Below are 13,653 nucleotides of genomic sequence, written 5' to 3'. Positions count from 1 at the left end.
CGTTTTCACTGATACTAGCTATCTAGCTGTGCGAGGAAGATGCGCAGCTCGAGTATGCGATGTATCGATAGTAAAGAAGCCATCCATAGCACGCATCTTTCCATATAAAAAACATAGCCTGTTTTTTTTTTTTTTTATATTAACTATAGGTTCACGCTTGACCACTATCTCACCTGATGGGAAGCGACGATGCGATGTTTCCGTTTCCACTAGTGCTATGCTATGTATTCTAATGAATATGATTGGTAGAAGCCAAACATATGCACAATAACGTAGCATAGCACATCTCTGGTGGAAAAGCTCCTATAATATTGTTATACCTAGCCTGGGGAAGGAGTATAATATAAGTATCCCTCCCTAAACTGCGATTATCTAACGCGTCAGGTTAAATATCAGCACACTCTAATCAATTACCCAACTGCGATCTCCAAGATGATTACCAAGTGTGGCGATTGTGGCATGACTCTGAAGATATAAGCCTTTGTTCAAGTATGATCGTTATCCGGCTAATGATGAAATTGAAATCTGGATATTTTGCTAAAGATTTTTATAACAATAGATGTTTCCAATAAAGTAATTTCGACCTTGACCTTTGAACAATAAAAGCCAAGTTATTTCGGTATACCATTTATAATATTTCTGTATAATATTCCCTTTGATATGAGAAACTATTACAAGCGAACATCGTGTGTTCCTTAATGGACCACCGTAGAGGATATTATTGTTTGTACATCTAGTTTCCCACGAAGTTTTCTTGCGTGTAAACTGTCGACTTCCATATTTTTAACTTCCCGTCACAATGTCACGGAGTTTATAGTCTCGGGTCCATTGTTACTACATAATTGAACCCTTATCTTTAATAAGGTATTAAGATAAATGTGATATCTTTCTATCCACTCTTTCCTGTTTGATTTAGTTCGCATACTTTACTATGTACTAAACAATTAATTTGTAACTAGGTGACATTATCAAGTGTTTATCTTTTTATGACTTTTCGTTATAATTTGAGGTAACGGAAACTTTGGAATGTCTTGTCGTTGTGTTATCGTCTCTTGATTATGTTTACGAATTTGATATTGTTATTATTTTTTTTAGTCTAGTGTTTAAAGATACTGATATTCTAATTAACTCAGTTTTTTTAACTCGAACCTTGAAAATAAAACATCTTGTTTTATTCACAAATCACGAAGACTGGTCTATGTGAGTTCCCTTAATTGTATCTTGGTATCACTCTTAAAGCTGCACTCTACTATTTAACAGCACCAAACTCAATAATTCGCTTGACCCAGGCATCGCAATCTAGTTACCCGACCACTAGAACATCGAAGCAGGGAAGCGTAACATAATGACAGACAAAAATTAAACAATCACCGTATTATATTACATATAACACACATGAAATTAACCGTAATATCTAGGAAGAAGCCAAACAATTTAATCTCCTAAACACATCAGGTACATTAAATAGTATTTCACTTTTTTCAACGTACAGATGACTTCGGTCTGGCTGACCCAGATTTCGTAATACTGCAAATTGCAACTTTATTATATCAAGTGCTGAGTAGGAATGAAGGTTCCGTAGTTTATTTAGTCTTCGTTCTGCTTAGTTTTTCTACTTTCAGTAAATCCTCTACTAATTTCCAGGGTAGTCCGATTTTCTTTGGTGTGTGTAGTGGACTTAATTGCTTCGTTTGTAGGTACTACTACTTATTTTGGTAAAATAATAACATTTCTGCCCTTGTCACACAGCTCCTAACCTCATTTTGAATAGATAAAACAGGTTATTTGTTTCTCTGCATATTAAACACAAAAGGAATATTTTCATAATCATTACATTAATATTGGAAATAAGTTCATTCAAAGTTAGTTTTAAGTTCATTCAACCGTTTTTGAAGTTACCTATATGATGATCCAAGTATACAATACTTGGATCCAAGTATACAATACTTGGATCATCATATAACTTCAGAATATCTCATTAACCCCCACAGAACTCCAATACAGTCGACGCGCAAACGCACGATTTACTCCCGTTACTATTAGTATCAGCATAAATTAATCTGTACCGTCCACTATCATTGCATCAGGCGCAACAAAGAAATATTAAATCATATTCATCGTGGTTTTGCAACACTGTTACTTAGGTGAAAGGATATTAATGATATAATGTCTGTCCGTCTCAGCTTTTGTTACCGCAGTTAAGCCAATTTACTATCAATTTCAAACACTTTAGTGCTACATCGTGATCCAAAGAACCTAGAAACAGAATTGTTTTTAATTAAAGGTTCTCCAAGGAGACCTATTTTAAAACGATTGTGGTCTAGTGATTAGAATCTAATGGCGATAAGACTGTAATTGCTGACACCAATGTCAGCAATGAGGATTGAAGAGGTCAAGGATTTGAGAGTTTAATTCAATAAAGTCAAAGGTTAGATGGAGTAGAGATTAAGGAAAATGTTAATAGATTTTATGTAATTAATGAGAGTGAATGGGGAGATAGCAACTGATAGGAGGATGGAACCGAAACGTAAATTAACCGTAAATTTATCTTAAGGCACGAGTTGCACGAAGACTAGTTCAATATTTAGGTAAAGGAGGATATAAAGCACCAGTATATCATCAAAAAAAAAAATTGAGGGGGGGAAATCATCCTTTGTATTCTCCCGCCTTGGGCGAGGCGAGACGGAATGTCAGACTCTTACTGACTTAAAACCACCCCGTTCCTACTCCTGCTTTTCGAGCCGGAGCCCCAGTAACTCGCTAGGTAGTCCGCAGCTCCTGATCACTCCATCTTGTCATCAATTGACAGTTCTATCTCCACTTTATTTCAAAATAAAGTTGTATTTAAATAACAAAATGAAGTAAAAGCAATGGGCAACGACACAACACACATGATTGCACATTTCCTTGTTTCAGCAACTCGCTGCACCATGTGTTCCATTTACTTTGTTTTGCCATCTTAAAATCGTGACTAATTTTGTCCAACACCGTAGTCTTGGAGAGTAATGGGAGATCAGATGATCGCAGAAGATCAACTTGAAACAATGATGACTTTGTATACTTTAAACAGACGTAGGTAAAGCAAATGAAGAAAGTCTTCAATCTCTTTACACTTGCAAGTTTTACACACGTACCTACGTAACAATATAAACTATGACTTTGTCACATAACAATATTGTTGAAAAGTCCACGTACTGAAAATATTGTTTTAGAACACTCATGTTTATTCCTGTGACAACGAAAACACGCCTAAAATTATTATGTCACTGTTCTGAAGACAACAATACTTAAATAAAACGAATCAAAGTTTAGTAGTGGGAGCAAAGCGTAAGCGAAATTATCATGTCACTGGGGGCCCAACTCTAATTCAACGAACGAAAAAACTTCGCAGATTGCATACTACAATTCCGTTTATTGCGAACTTTCGTGAACAAAAATGAACGAATTAATTTAAATAAATATTAAGATAAATAAATAGGTTTTGATGTGAATTTAAAAATAAAACGTTATTTTTAGAATAATTCTACATTAGTAAATCAATAAAAAACCTACGGCCGAAGATTAACGAAACTTCGCATTCGAGAACCGGAGTAGGCTTGAATTCTCAAGTAATTTCTTGTGTCCCTTATAATTTGCTATAGAACAACTATTGACCCGTAGTGCATAGCAAAGATTCTTCCACGACAATGTCTAGGTTTTCTGTCCCTATTTTCCAGTAGTTACCATGGTAAAAGCTATATAGTCTGATGTGCAGATAAACGATCGTGTTGTCGTGATTGTGGGTAGACACGGAAAACATTTGCAGTTATTATGTCCCGTTATTGTGAGCCCCTGAGACTCCAATAATGGAACTCTAGTTTTTCTACTTTGTCGATCTATTATTTCTTGATGGGGATGCTAGTATGAATACTAAAACAGTCATCTGACAGATAAATATAGTATGCAAGCTGTTGAAACGACTACTAGATAGACTTTCATACAGGCTTTTTTTCCTATTTATATGAATTGTTCTCTCCCTTTTGGAATCTTGGTCTTTTGTTTTTTTCCTTATTACCTTTCATATAGGTTTAGGTGCTTACGGTTTACTCATGATAACAGATCCAAAAATACCCGACTACTTTCAAGACACACCGGGACTCATAATCAGAAGCTGTTTGTCAGACACGTTTAAAAATAGAAAATTGACAGCTCATTAGTTTCAATCGCATAAAATAAATAAGGTTAAGGGTGTCATGTGTATGTGAACTTGTATGTTTGTAAACGCACCCACGACACCGGAGAAAATCCTAGTGTGGGATAGACCAATGTTAAAAAATAATGATATATTTTTGGTCAAGAAAAAATACATCCTCCATAATAATCATTGTGGATACTAAAAGTCGGCAGTTTCTGCTCTTTATAAAGCAATGGTTTGACATTTATAAAAATGTGGTGGCATTTAGTTGAATGACAGATTTCCCTCATAATAATGTAGCAATTTGTAATGTTCGCGTATCATCGCTCGATGTAACGACTTCAAAAGACTGTTGTGGGTGTTTAATGTATTGGAAAAGGTTTTTTGTATGATGTCTGTTCATATAGGTACAATTTGTCTTTTATTTATCCTATCATACTAATTGTAACATGACATTTTTTTACGGTATGAGCCGGTAAACGCGCAGACGGATCCCCTGATAGTAAGCAATCGCCACTGCCCATGGACACCCGAAACACCAGCGGCATTACAAGTGCATTGCCGACCTTTTGGGGTTAAGAATTTAAGGGTTGTTGGGGAATCGGGGACTGGAAGGATTGAAGAGGGAGGTAATTTAGCGTCCGGTAATCTCACTCATACAACGAAACACAACGCAAGCGTTGTTTCACGTCGGCTTTCTGTGAGGCCATGGTATCACTCCGGTCGAGCCGGCCCCATGACTGTTCCACACTTAAATTTTATTCTTATTAATGATTCTAGTGATTATCTATATAGTGAGGTTTTCTAATGATTATTAAAAAAATACCTGCTCTCTCATAAAACACAATGTCGTAGGCTCTCCGAATGCTATCCATGATCACGTTCACACGACACGACACTTCCCACCGCTAAGGAGTTTGGACCTGCATTGAAGTATATGCATTTTAATACATTACCATGTAAATACTAGGACTTTGTGTGTTAATGTTTTGTTTATTGTATTGTATATGTTTTTTAAGGATATTACTTTGTTTAGGGTCAATAGTCTTTCACGAAGACTGAAACTTTTTCTTACGTTAATAGATTATTAAATTGTTTAATGTTGAAACCTGAAAGAAGATGGTTTCATTGTAAATATTTTTTACCCGACTGCGCCGGAAGGAGGGTTATTTCCCTTTTATACCGAACTTTTGCATGAATATGCTATAGTATGTTGGCGGCCAAGATATAGGTCTATGATAAACTTGAACGATTTAAACTGCAAACTCATAATCACCAGATGCCTAAGCACTTAGATTATGGCATATCCTCATGATTGTGGCAAATGACAGTCAAGAGCTGTTGATATTAACCATCCAGTTTATTAATATTATTTAATAAGAAAAGTACAGGTTAAAGACTTATAATACCTATAGTGTATAGTCCAACATATTTGTTCGCAAATTTTTTATGGCCGACGTTCGGCCGCTATCTCGCCTGATGGTAAGTGATGATGCGGCCTACGATGGAGCACGTCTGCCCGTCCAGTAAATGTCCAATATTAACCAGTACTTTTTCATCTAATTTCAGTCTAAAGAGAAAATGACCCGAGGAGTTAGAAGAGGCTGCGTGCGGCTGAGGGCAGCTGTCATAGGCATCGATGATGAAGACGACTCCACCTTCACCATCACCGTAGACCATAAGACGTTTCACTTCCAGGTAATGTTTGAATTTCAACTCTGTGTTCTTTGGATTTTAGATAGGTTTTTGCTTGTTAAGAAGGTTAGTGTGATTAGAGCCATCCTATGGCAAGAATCTACCAAGCCTTAATAGATGTAATACACTAATGTAAAAAGTAATTAGATAGATAATATGCAAGTATATGATTTAAAATGAATATGAATTTGACTGCACGATTGGTGCGGTAGCTGGGCAACTGTGTAGCAATGGGTAGCGAGTTCCCTTCCCGCACAGAGCAACTCTTTGTGTGATCCACAAATTGTTGTTTCGGGTCTGGGTGTCATGTGTATGTGAACTTTTTGTTTGTAAACGCCAACCCACGACATAGGAGAAAATCTTTGTATGGGCCAATGTTTTATAAAACAAAATAGAATCATTGATATACATACAGTGGGCATACGGATAAACAGTACCCTTAGTATGAGTTTGCTTTACGTCGAAACGAAAGCGCGTTCGGCGCTCTGATTGGTTGGTTTATTTGAGCCGGCCAATCAGAGCACCAAACGCGCTCTCGTTTCGGTTACTTTAAACGTAAAGCAAACTCGTACTGAGGTTACAGACATTAATTAAAATCTAAAAACATTAACTAACAATTATTCCTTCCTCATTTCCAGGCCAGAGACGGCTCAGAGAGAGAGAGATGGGTGCGTGCACTAGAGGACACTATAGCCAGGCACGGCAGACGGGAGCGGTGGTCGCGGTGCATGCCCGCGCCCAGGCACAGGCACGGAGACCTGGAGAGGAGGATATCCGAGGCTGACGCTTATCTACAGATTATGATCGAGCTAGTTTCTGTAAGTACTTAAATCGTACGGCTTTTTAAAGACCAGCAACGCCTGCACCTAATCCTCTTTTGGTGTTGCCCATGAAGCAAGTACAAAGAGGACCAATTCCCCAACAACCCTTAAATTCCTAACCCCCAAAAGGCCGGCAACGCACTTGTAACGCCTCTGGTGTTTCAAGTGTTCATGGGCGGCGGCGATTGCTTACCATCAGGTGATACGTCTGCTCGTTTACGGCGTGTTCCATAAAAAAAGGAGATGTCATAATGTGGTTTTGCACTGTGACATAAAAAATCGATGCTCTGCTCAATGATATTATAAGTAAAATGGTGTAGACAGGTTATAAGCGCTCAGATTATGGCACATTAAAATGTGGAAACGTGTTTGTAATATGGGACCGCTAGATAAAAAATAGAGAGGGGCGTGATTTGTAACGTTTCGCGCTTCCCGTAAAGTGTCACGCATTATGTTAAAGGGAAATCCATTTATGACATCTGCGTGCTATAGATGATATTATCCCTACTATCGATAGTATCCCTTGTATTACCAGTATCCTTTCTATCGATAGATCGTATACTGGAGCTGCGCATTTTCCTTGTGCGTAGCACGACTTATTTGCCTATGTACGATGTACCTATTTTTCTCTTAAACTATTAATGTTAATATTATTTTAATAAATCTTAATATTTTTGTTTGGTTTCAGAAAATGAGTGTCCGCGTGTCGGAGCTAGCTGATCCACACGAAAAGAACAAAGGACAAGTTATATTAGACCATTCCAATGTGAGTCTCTACTGGCGTTGTTAAGAAAATAATTTTATCACACTAAAATTACGAGAATTATGGTATTCTAAGTAACTTTAACTAAAAATGAACAATGTTGACATAAATAATGGAATACAAAGTGAAGTTCAAAACCTTTCATGAATTCGGTTGTCAAACTTGCAACTTCTCCAAAAATGATATAAGTATTAAAGACTAGCGACTCATGCGCGGTTTCACCCGCTCTGCTGGGTTTGATAGTTATAACCTTCCTCGATAAATGACTACCAATAACATGAAAATAAAGAATAGAAATAATGTTATTTTATTATATGACATTGCTCTACACTATGAATTCTTCTGTGTCGTGCGGTAACAAACATACAATCACATACACATGACACCCAGACCCGGAACAATAATTTGTGGATCACACAAAGAGAATCGAATCCGCGACACGTTGCACGTCAGCCAGTTGCTTAGCTACCGCACCAATGTAGTAGTACTTTTAATGTATAGTTGGGTGTGAGTGAGTGCCCCAAGTCTGGAAATACAGTTCATCATCATCATTAACAGCCTATAATTGGCCACTGCTGACCAAATGTCTATTCTCACTCGGAGCAGCGGGCACGGGCGTCTTAAACCTCCAGGCCACCACGAACACGACAATTCTTGTTAGCTATTCATATTTAAATATCTTTTTTTTTATTTTACAGGTCATGCTGGACAATATAAAACATTCCATTGTACTGCTACAAATAGCTAAGGTAAACATTTTACTAATTACATAGCATGCCACACTCAAATAATCATCATCATCATCAGCCGAGAGACGTCCACTGCTGAACAAAGGCCTCCCCCTTGGTCCTCCACGTAGAACGACAAGCCGCCACCTGCATCCACTGGCTCCCCGCCACTCTGACGATGTCGTCGGTCCACCTAGTGGGAGGTCTGCCCACGCTGCGTCTTCCGGTCCGCGGTCGCCACTCAGTCACCTTCCTGGCCCAGCGGCCATCAGTCCTCCGAGCGACGTGGCCTGCCCATTGCCACTTCAGCCTGCATATTTTGAGAGCTATGTCTGTAACTCTTGTTCTTTGGCGAATTTCCATATTTCGGATTTTGTCGCGCAAAGATACTCCGAGCATAGCTCTCTCCATCGCGCGCTGGGCGACTCTGAGCCTTTCTAAAAGGCCAGCAGTTAGGGACCATGTCTCGGTACCGTACGTCATCACTGGCAACACACACTGGTTGTACATCCTGGTCTTCAGACACTGCGGGATTTTTGACGAGAAGACTTCATGCAACTTCCCAAATGCTGCCCATCCGAGTTGGATTCTTCGAGCGACCTCTTTCTCGAAGTTGGACCTACCTAGCTGGATGATCTGACCCAGGTATGTGTAGTGGTCTACAACTTCGAGTATATCGTTCCCAACGACAACCGGTATAGGTGCAACATGGACATTTGACATGATTTTCGTCTTGTCCATGTTCATTTTAAGGCCCACCTGTTGGGAAACGGTATTGAGGTCGCTGAGCATGGTGTTCAGCTCTTCCAGCGACTCTGCCATTACGACTATGTCATCGGCGAAACGGAGATGAGTGATGTATTCGCCATTAATGTTGATGCCGCGTCCGCTCCAGTCCAAGAGCTTAAAAACGTCCTCCAGTGCGTTCGTGAACAGTTTCGGAGATATAACGTCTCCCTGTCTCACGCCCTTCCGCAACTGGATTGGCCTCGTAGTCTCTTCCTGGAGTCGGATGCGCATGGTGGCGTTGTTATACAAACACTTCAAAACCTCGATGTATCTATAGTCGATGTGGCACCGCTGGAGAGACTGCAGCACCGCCCAGGTTTCGATTGAATCGAAGGCTTTCTCATAGTCCACAAACGCCAAGCATAGTGGCAAGTTATACTCCTCGGTCTTCTGTATAATCTGCCGCAGCGTATGAATGTGGTCTATGGTACTGAAACCTTTTCGGAATCCGGCTTGTTCGGGAGGCTGGAAGTCATCAAGCCTGCGTTCGAGACGGTTCGTGATGACCCTCGAAAACAACTTATACACATGGCTCAGAAGTGAGATAGGTCTGTAGTTCTTTAGCAGACAGTTGTCGCCTTTTTAAAGAACAGAACCACCACACTCCGTTGCCATGCTACCGGCGTGGTTCCCTCGAGTATGACGGAATTGAATAGCTTCTGGAGGACTAAAAGTATCGGTTTTCCACCCGCTCGCAGAAGTTCCGACGTGATTCCGTCATCGCCCGGCGCCTTGTTGTTTTTAAGCTGTTTGAGAGCCATCCTAATCTCGTACAGGCTGATGTCTGGGATATCCTCAGTGTAGTGCCGCGTCAGTTTAGCTCTTGGGTCCCGAGCTGTACCGACGATGGGTTGCCGTGTTGAGGTGTATAACTGTCCGTAAAACCTCTCGAGCTCTCCGAGGATCTCGGACTTCGACGAGATGACGCTGCCATCCTCGGTCTTCAGCCTCGTCATTTGGCTTTGCCCAACAGACGAATTATTTGCGAAGACTTTTGAGCCCTTGTTTCGCTCAATTAAGTCTCTGACTCTTGCGGCGTTATAGGCCCGCAGGTCACGTCGCATGTATTTCGAGATTCGTCTATTGAGCTTGCCGTATTCAGACATATCGTCTGAAGACTGCAGCCTCATCTCGCTACGATCCTTAAGAAGTTTTAAGGTTCCGTCGGAGAGCTTTTGGGGCCTGTTTCGGCGGGGGTCTTGAAGAAGTCTGACCCCACTGCTCGGACAGTTTCCACCAACCCATTATTTATCTCGTCCACGTTTCCACAATCAGCTAGACACTGGAAGCGATTTTGCAGTTGGAGTTGGAACTGCTCGGGGTTTTGGATCTGGGCACGTCCAGGGCGGAGCGTGGACTTCACCAGGCGTGACCGCTCTAGTTTTACATTGATGTTCAGTGTGCCCCTGACAATACGGTGATCGCTACCGGTTTTCACCTTCGCTATCACAGAGACATCACTGAATATACGTCTTTCGGTCGCCATGATGAAGTCGATCTCATTTTTGGTAGAACCATCAGGGCTTATCCATGTCCACTTCTTGGCCGGTCGCTTCTGGAAGAAGGAGTTCATCAAATAGAGTCTCTCCCTCTCCATAAAGTCGACCAGCCGCTGGCCCCGATGGTTTCGCTGCCCATATCCAAATGGCCCTATTCTCAGCTCATCGCTATTCCGTGTGCCCACCTTTGCATTGAAATCCCCCATCACAACGGTGAAGTGTGTTTCGGAGGAGTGTATGGCTTTTGAAATTTCCTCATACAGAGCCTCTACTTCGTCGTCACAATGTGTCGAGGTCGGCGCATATACCTGTATGACCTTCAGCGAATACCGGTTAGATATTCTGAGTATAAGGTACGCTACCCTGTTCGACACACTGTCGACCTCACACACGTTGTTGACGAGAGACTTGCGGACGAGAAATCCGACACCACCCTGGGATTTACGGTCTCCTTACTAAAATAATAGATGAGTGTAATAAACCAATGGCAGAGAATACACAAGTTCATAGCAGCGCGCTTGTGAAGCCTCTATAGTATACCTTAATAACGGGCGGGTCGTAATAAATCGACTAAAATAAATTTTGAACTGTCTTGTTTTGAAATAAAGTCGAAAATTTATTGTTACTATTGTACGGGGTTAACCTGCTAACATCTGTAGAGCATGTTATGGGACTCGTCTGCTGTTGAATAATGATTTTAATTACTTTAAAAGTAAGGTTGTCAATAATATCATAGCCAAGTTAAGTCAAAGTCAGACCAGGAAGACATTTTTTAACCGTCAAATACATCTTTATTTGAATTGTTATTTCTACACTATCACGTTTGTTTTCTTTTCTTTCTTTTGACGAAGTACTTTTAGCAGAAATAGATAACACAATAAGACTAAGCCAGATTGGTTTGTTAGTCAGTATTTTATAAAACCGCTATCCATCTTCCACATGTAAATAAATACCGAAATTCCAAGCCTTTCTGTACATCAGTGATACACTTTTTAAATAAACAAGGATTTAATAACCTTCACTAGTCAATAACAACCGCACTCAGAGACGATTAAACTATTCTTTAGTAACGAGTTTGTATCGAAAACAATTGCTAAGGACTGGGTTAAGTGAACATTAAATGACTCTGAATGCGGCAGTAAGCACAGAATCAGTTCATTCGTACTAAAACGTCATTAACATATTAAAATAAATGATTGTTTTCTTACAGAACACAGTAAATCCAGTAAACGGAGTATATACGGGACCTACGAACCCTTCACAATCACATATCAAACAAGGTATTTGAGACATTTATTACATTTCATGAGAATAATTGCAAAAAACAAAATGGGTACTTCATACGCAATATACCTACTGTTAATGCGAATATTTTACACATACACGATATTTTTCTATTGTAACTATTATAAGATTTAATCACGGAACTCGAAAACTTTCGACGAGGCGACTCGACTTCAATCCACGCCAGGGGCCCATAAGTCTCGCACTGAGGCAGCCCGCATACCATGTCTCATAAAGAACAATGAGCATTTGTTAAAGACAGTTAGGCGAATATTTACTCCGCCTTCTCTGGGGTGGTTACTAATCCGAATACACAACCTCAACGATGAAATCACTTTAATTGAGGAATAGAATTGCATCAAAAGTATTTTACATATACACAGATCACCGTTTTCACTTCACCGTGACCCGTCGCGTAAAAAATCGACCTTCCTTATTACATTGCGCTTCAAGAAGAGCAAGTGTCCTGTTGGTGTGGTGACAACTGGCAGAATAAATTTGTCACCACCTATACTATTCCCGGGGGTGTCGTCAGGACCGACAGTCTACCAATAAACGGAAAAAGGGTCTTTTTGAAAGGGGAATCATTTAATAACTCTCCCGCCTTCGGCGAGGCAAGAGAAAACAGAAACAGGTTTGCAGCACTCTGATAAAACATAACATTTTAAATTGCATTCTCCAGCTTGCCTGTTCAATGTCGAGGTTATGGCTAACCCAAGAAGCTAGTACAAAGAAGAGATGCCTTAGTGTAATTGTGCACAGTGACCCAAAAATATAAGTAAATAGGTGTAGTGCTCAGATTAAAATCTATCATCTATTGGTGGCAACATCGACCATCTATTGGTACTATATTTTTGTAGTATAGGTGGAACCAATAGATGGAAAATTGAGAGCAGTGTGGTTTGTAACGTCTCACGCTCCCCGTGTCACTAATTATGTTAAAGGAGAATTCAGTTATGACATCTTCTCTCTGTATTCGCTTCATGGGCTAACCTCGCATATTTTTCTCTTATTATATTTGGTATGAAAAAACAACTTAAATTACTTTATTACTAGGCTTTTTTCGGTTTTTCGATAATTTCTCGGTAGTAGCACGAAGTCTGGAAATGTGCCCAGTATGTGGCAATAGGCTCACCACCTATTACATGGGACTTAAAACACAAATTGTGAAAAGGGGGTGTACATTCTACAGTCGCATTACGTGCCATAACGTGCACCTCTGCCTACCCCTTCGAGGATTAAAGGCGTGACGATATGTATGTAAGAAACTTAAATTATGGAAATATATTTATACAAGCTACATTAGTTATAAAACAGTGATGTAAACTGTATCCATTGCTCTCAGACGCGGAACTGTCGCCCCGCGTGGAGTTGGGCGCGGAGTGTCGCGAGCTGGCCACGCCCACACACCCCCTCCCGCCACTCGAACACCTGGAAGCTCCTCGTGAGTATTACTTTTTATTTATATTATTTTCGCATTCATAACATTAGTTTTAATATTTTTAAAACACTATACCTGCTTTTACCCAGATGATTTAATGTCATTAGTATTGAGAGTGAATCATTTGCATCCTAAATTAATGTTGAAGATTTAAAATCGAAGTACGAAAAATTACGTTTCCTCATCTTTCATTCCATCGGAGGTATTCGGCGCGGTTGCTGGGCAACTAGCTGCCGTGCGGATTCGATTCCCTTACGGAGCACTCTTTGTGTGATCAGCGAATTGTTGTTTCGAGTCTGGGTATAATGTGTAAGTGAAATTGTATGTTTGTACGCATAAACTTTTTGAGTGACAAGGTTTTTTTTAAAAAAAAGGCTGCACTGTTACGCGCATTAATGCTGGTTCATTCATAATAATTAATATTTGTGCGATTAATAGTCCTAAACCTGAGATGTATAA

General features: G+C 40.1%; 2 protein-coding genes across 2 annotated transcripts in view; one reads left to right on the top strand and one right to left on the bottom strand.

Annotated features, from left to right (window-relative positions):
• Positions 1 to 5,156, bottom strand: part of LOC118265839 (elongation of very long chain fatty acids protein) — a 37,086-nt gene extending 31,930 nt beyond the window's left edge. The window contains exon 1 of the mRNA XM_050694919.1: positions 5,001 to 5,156. Coding sequence (XP_050550876.1) covers positions 5,001 to 5,049 — 49 coding nt within the window. The 5' untranslated portion in view covers positions 5,050 to 5,156. The remainder of the gene's footprint in view (positions 1 to 5,000) is intronic.
• The window catches only part of LOC118265836 (oxysterol-binding protein-related protein 9), a 116,325-nt gene that overhangs the window by 33,275 nt on the left and 69,397 nt on the right, over positions 1 to 13,653 (top strand). The window contains exons 2-7 of the mRNA XM_050694916.1: positions 5,744 to 5,872; positions 6,508 to 6,687; positions 7,379 to 7,456; positions 8,152 to 8,202; positions 11,680 to 11,749; positions 13,099 to 13,197. Coding sequence (XP_050550873.1) covers positions 5,744 to 5,872; positions 6,508 to 6,687; positions 7,379 to 7,456; positions 8,152 to 8,202; positions 11,680 to 11,749; positions 13,099 to 13,197 — 607 coding nt within the window. The remainder of the gene's footprint in view (positions 1 to 5,743; positions 5,873 to 6,507; positions 6,688 to 7,378; positions 7,457 to 8,151; positions 8,203 to 11,679; positions 11,750 to 13,098; positions 13,198 to 13,653) is intronic.

This window comes from Spodoptera frugiperda, chromosome 7, assembly GCF_023101765.2.
Source record: "Spodoptera frugiperda isolate SF20-4 chromosome 7, AGI-APGP_CSIRO_Sfru_2.0, whole genome shotgun sequence".
In the NCBI taxonomy this organism is placed as follows: Eukaryota; Metazoa; Arthropoda; class Insecta; order Lepidoptera; family Noctuidae; genus Spodoptera; species Spodoptera frugiperda.
Note: the sequence above shows the minus strand (reverse complement) of the source record. Positions and strands in the feature narration are given on the sequence as shown.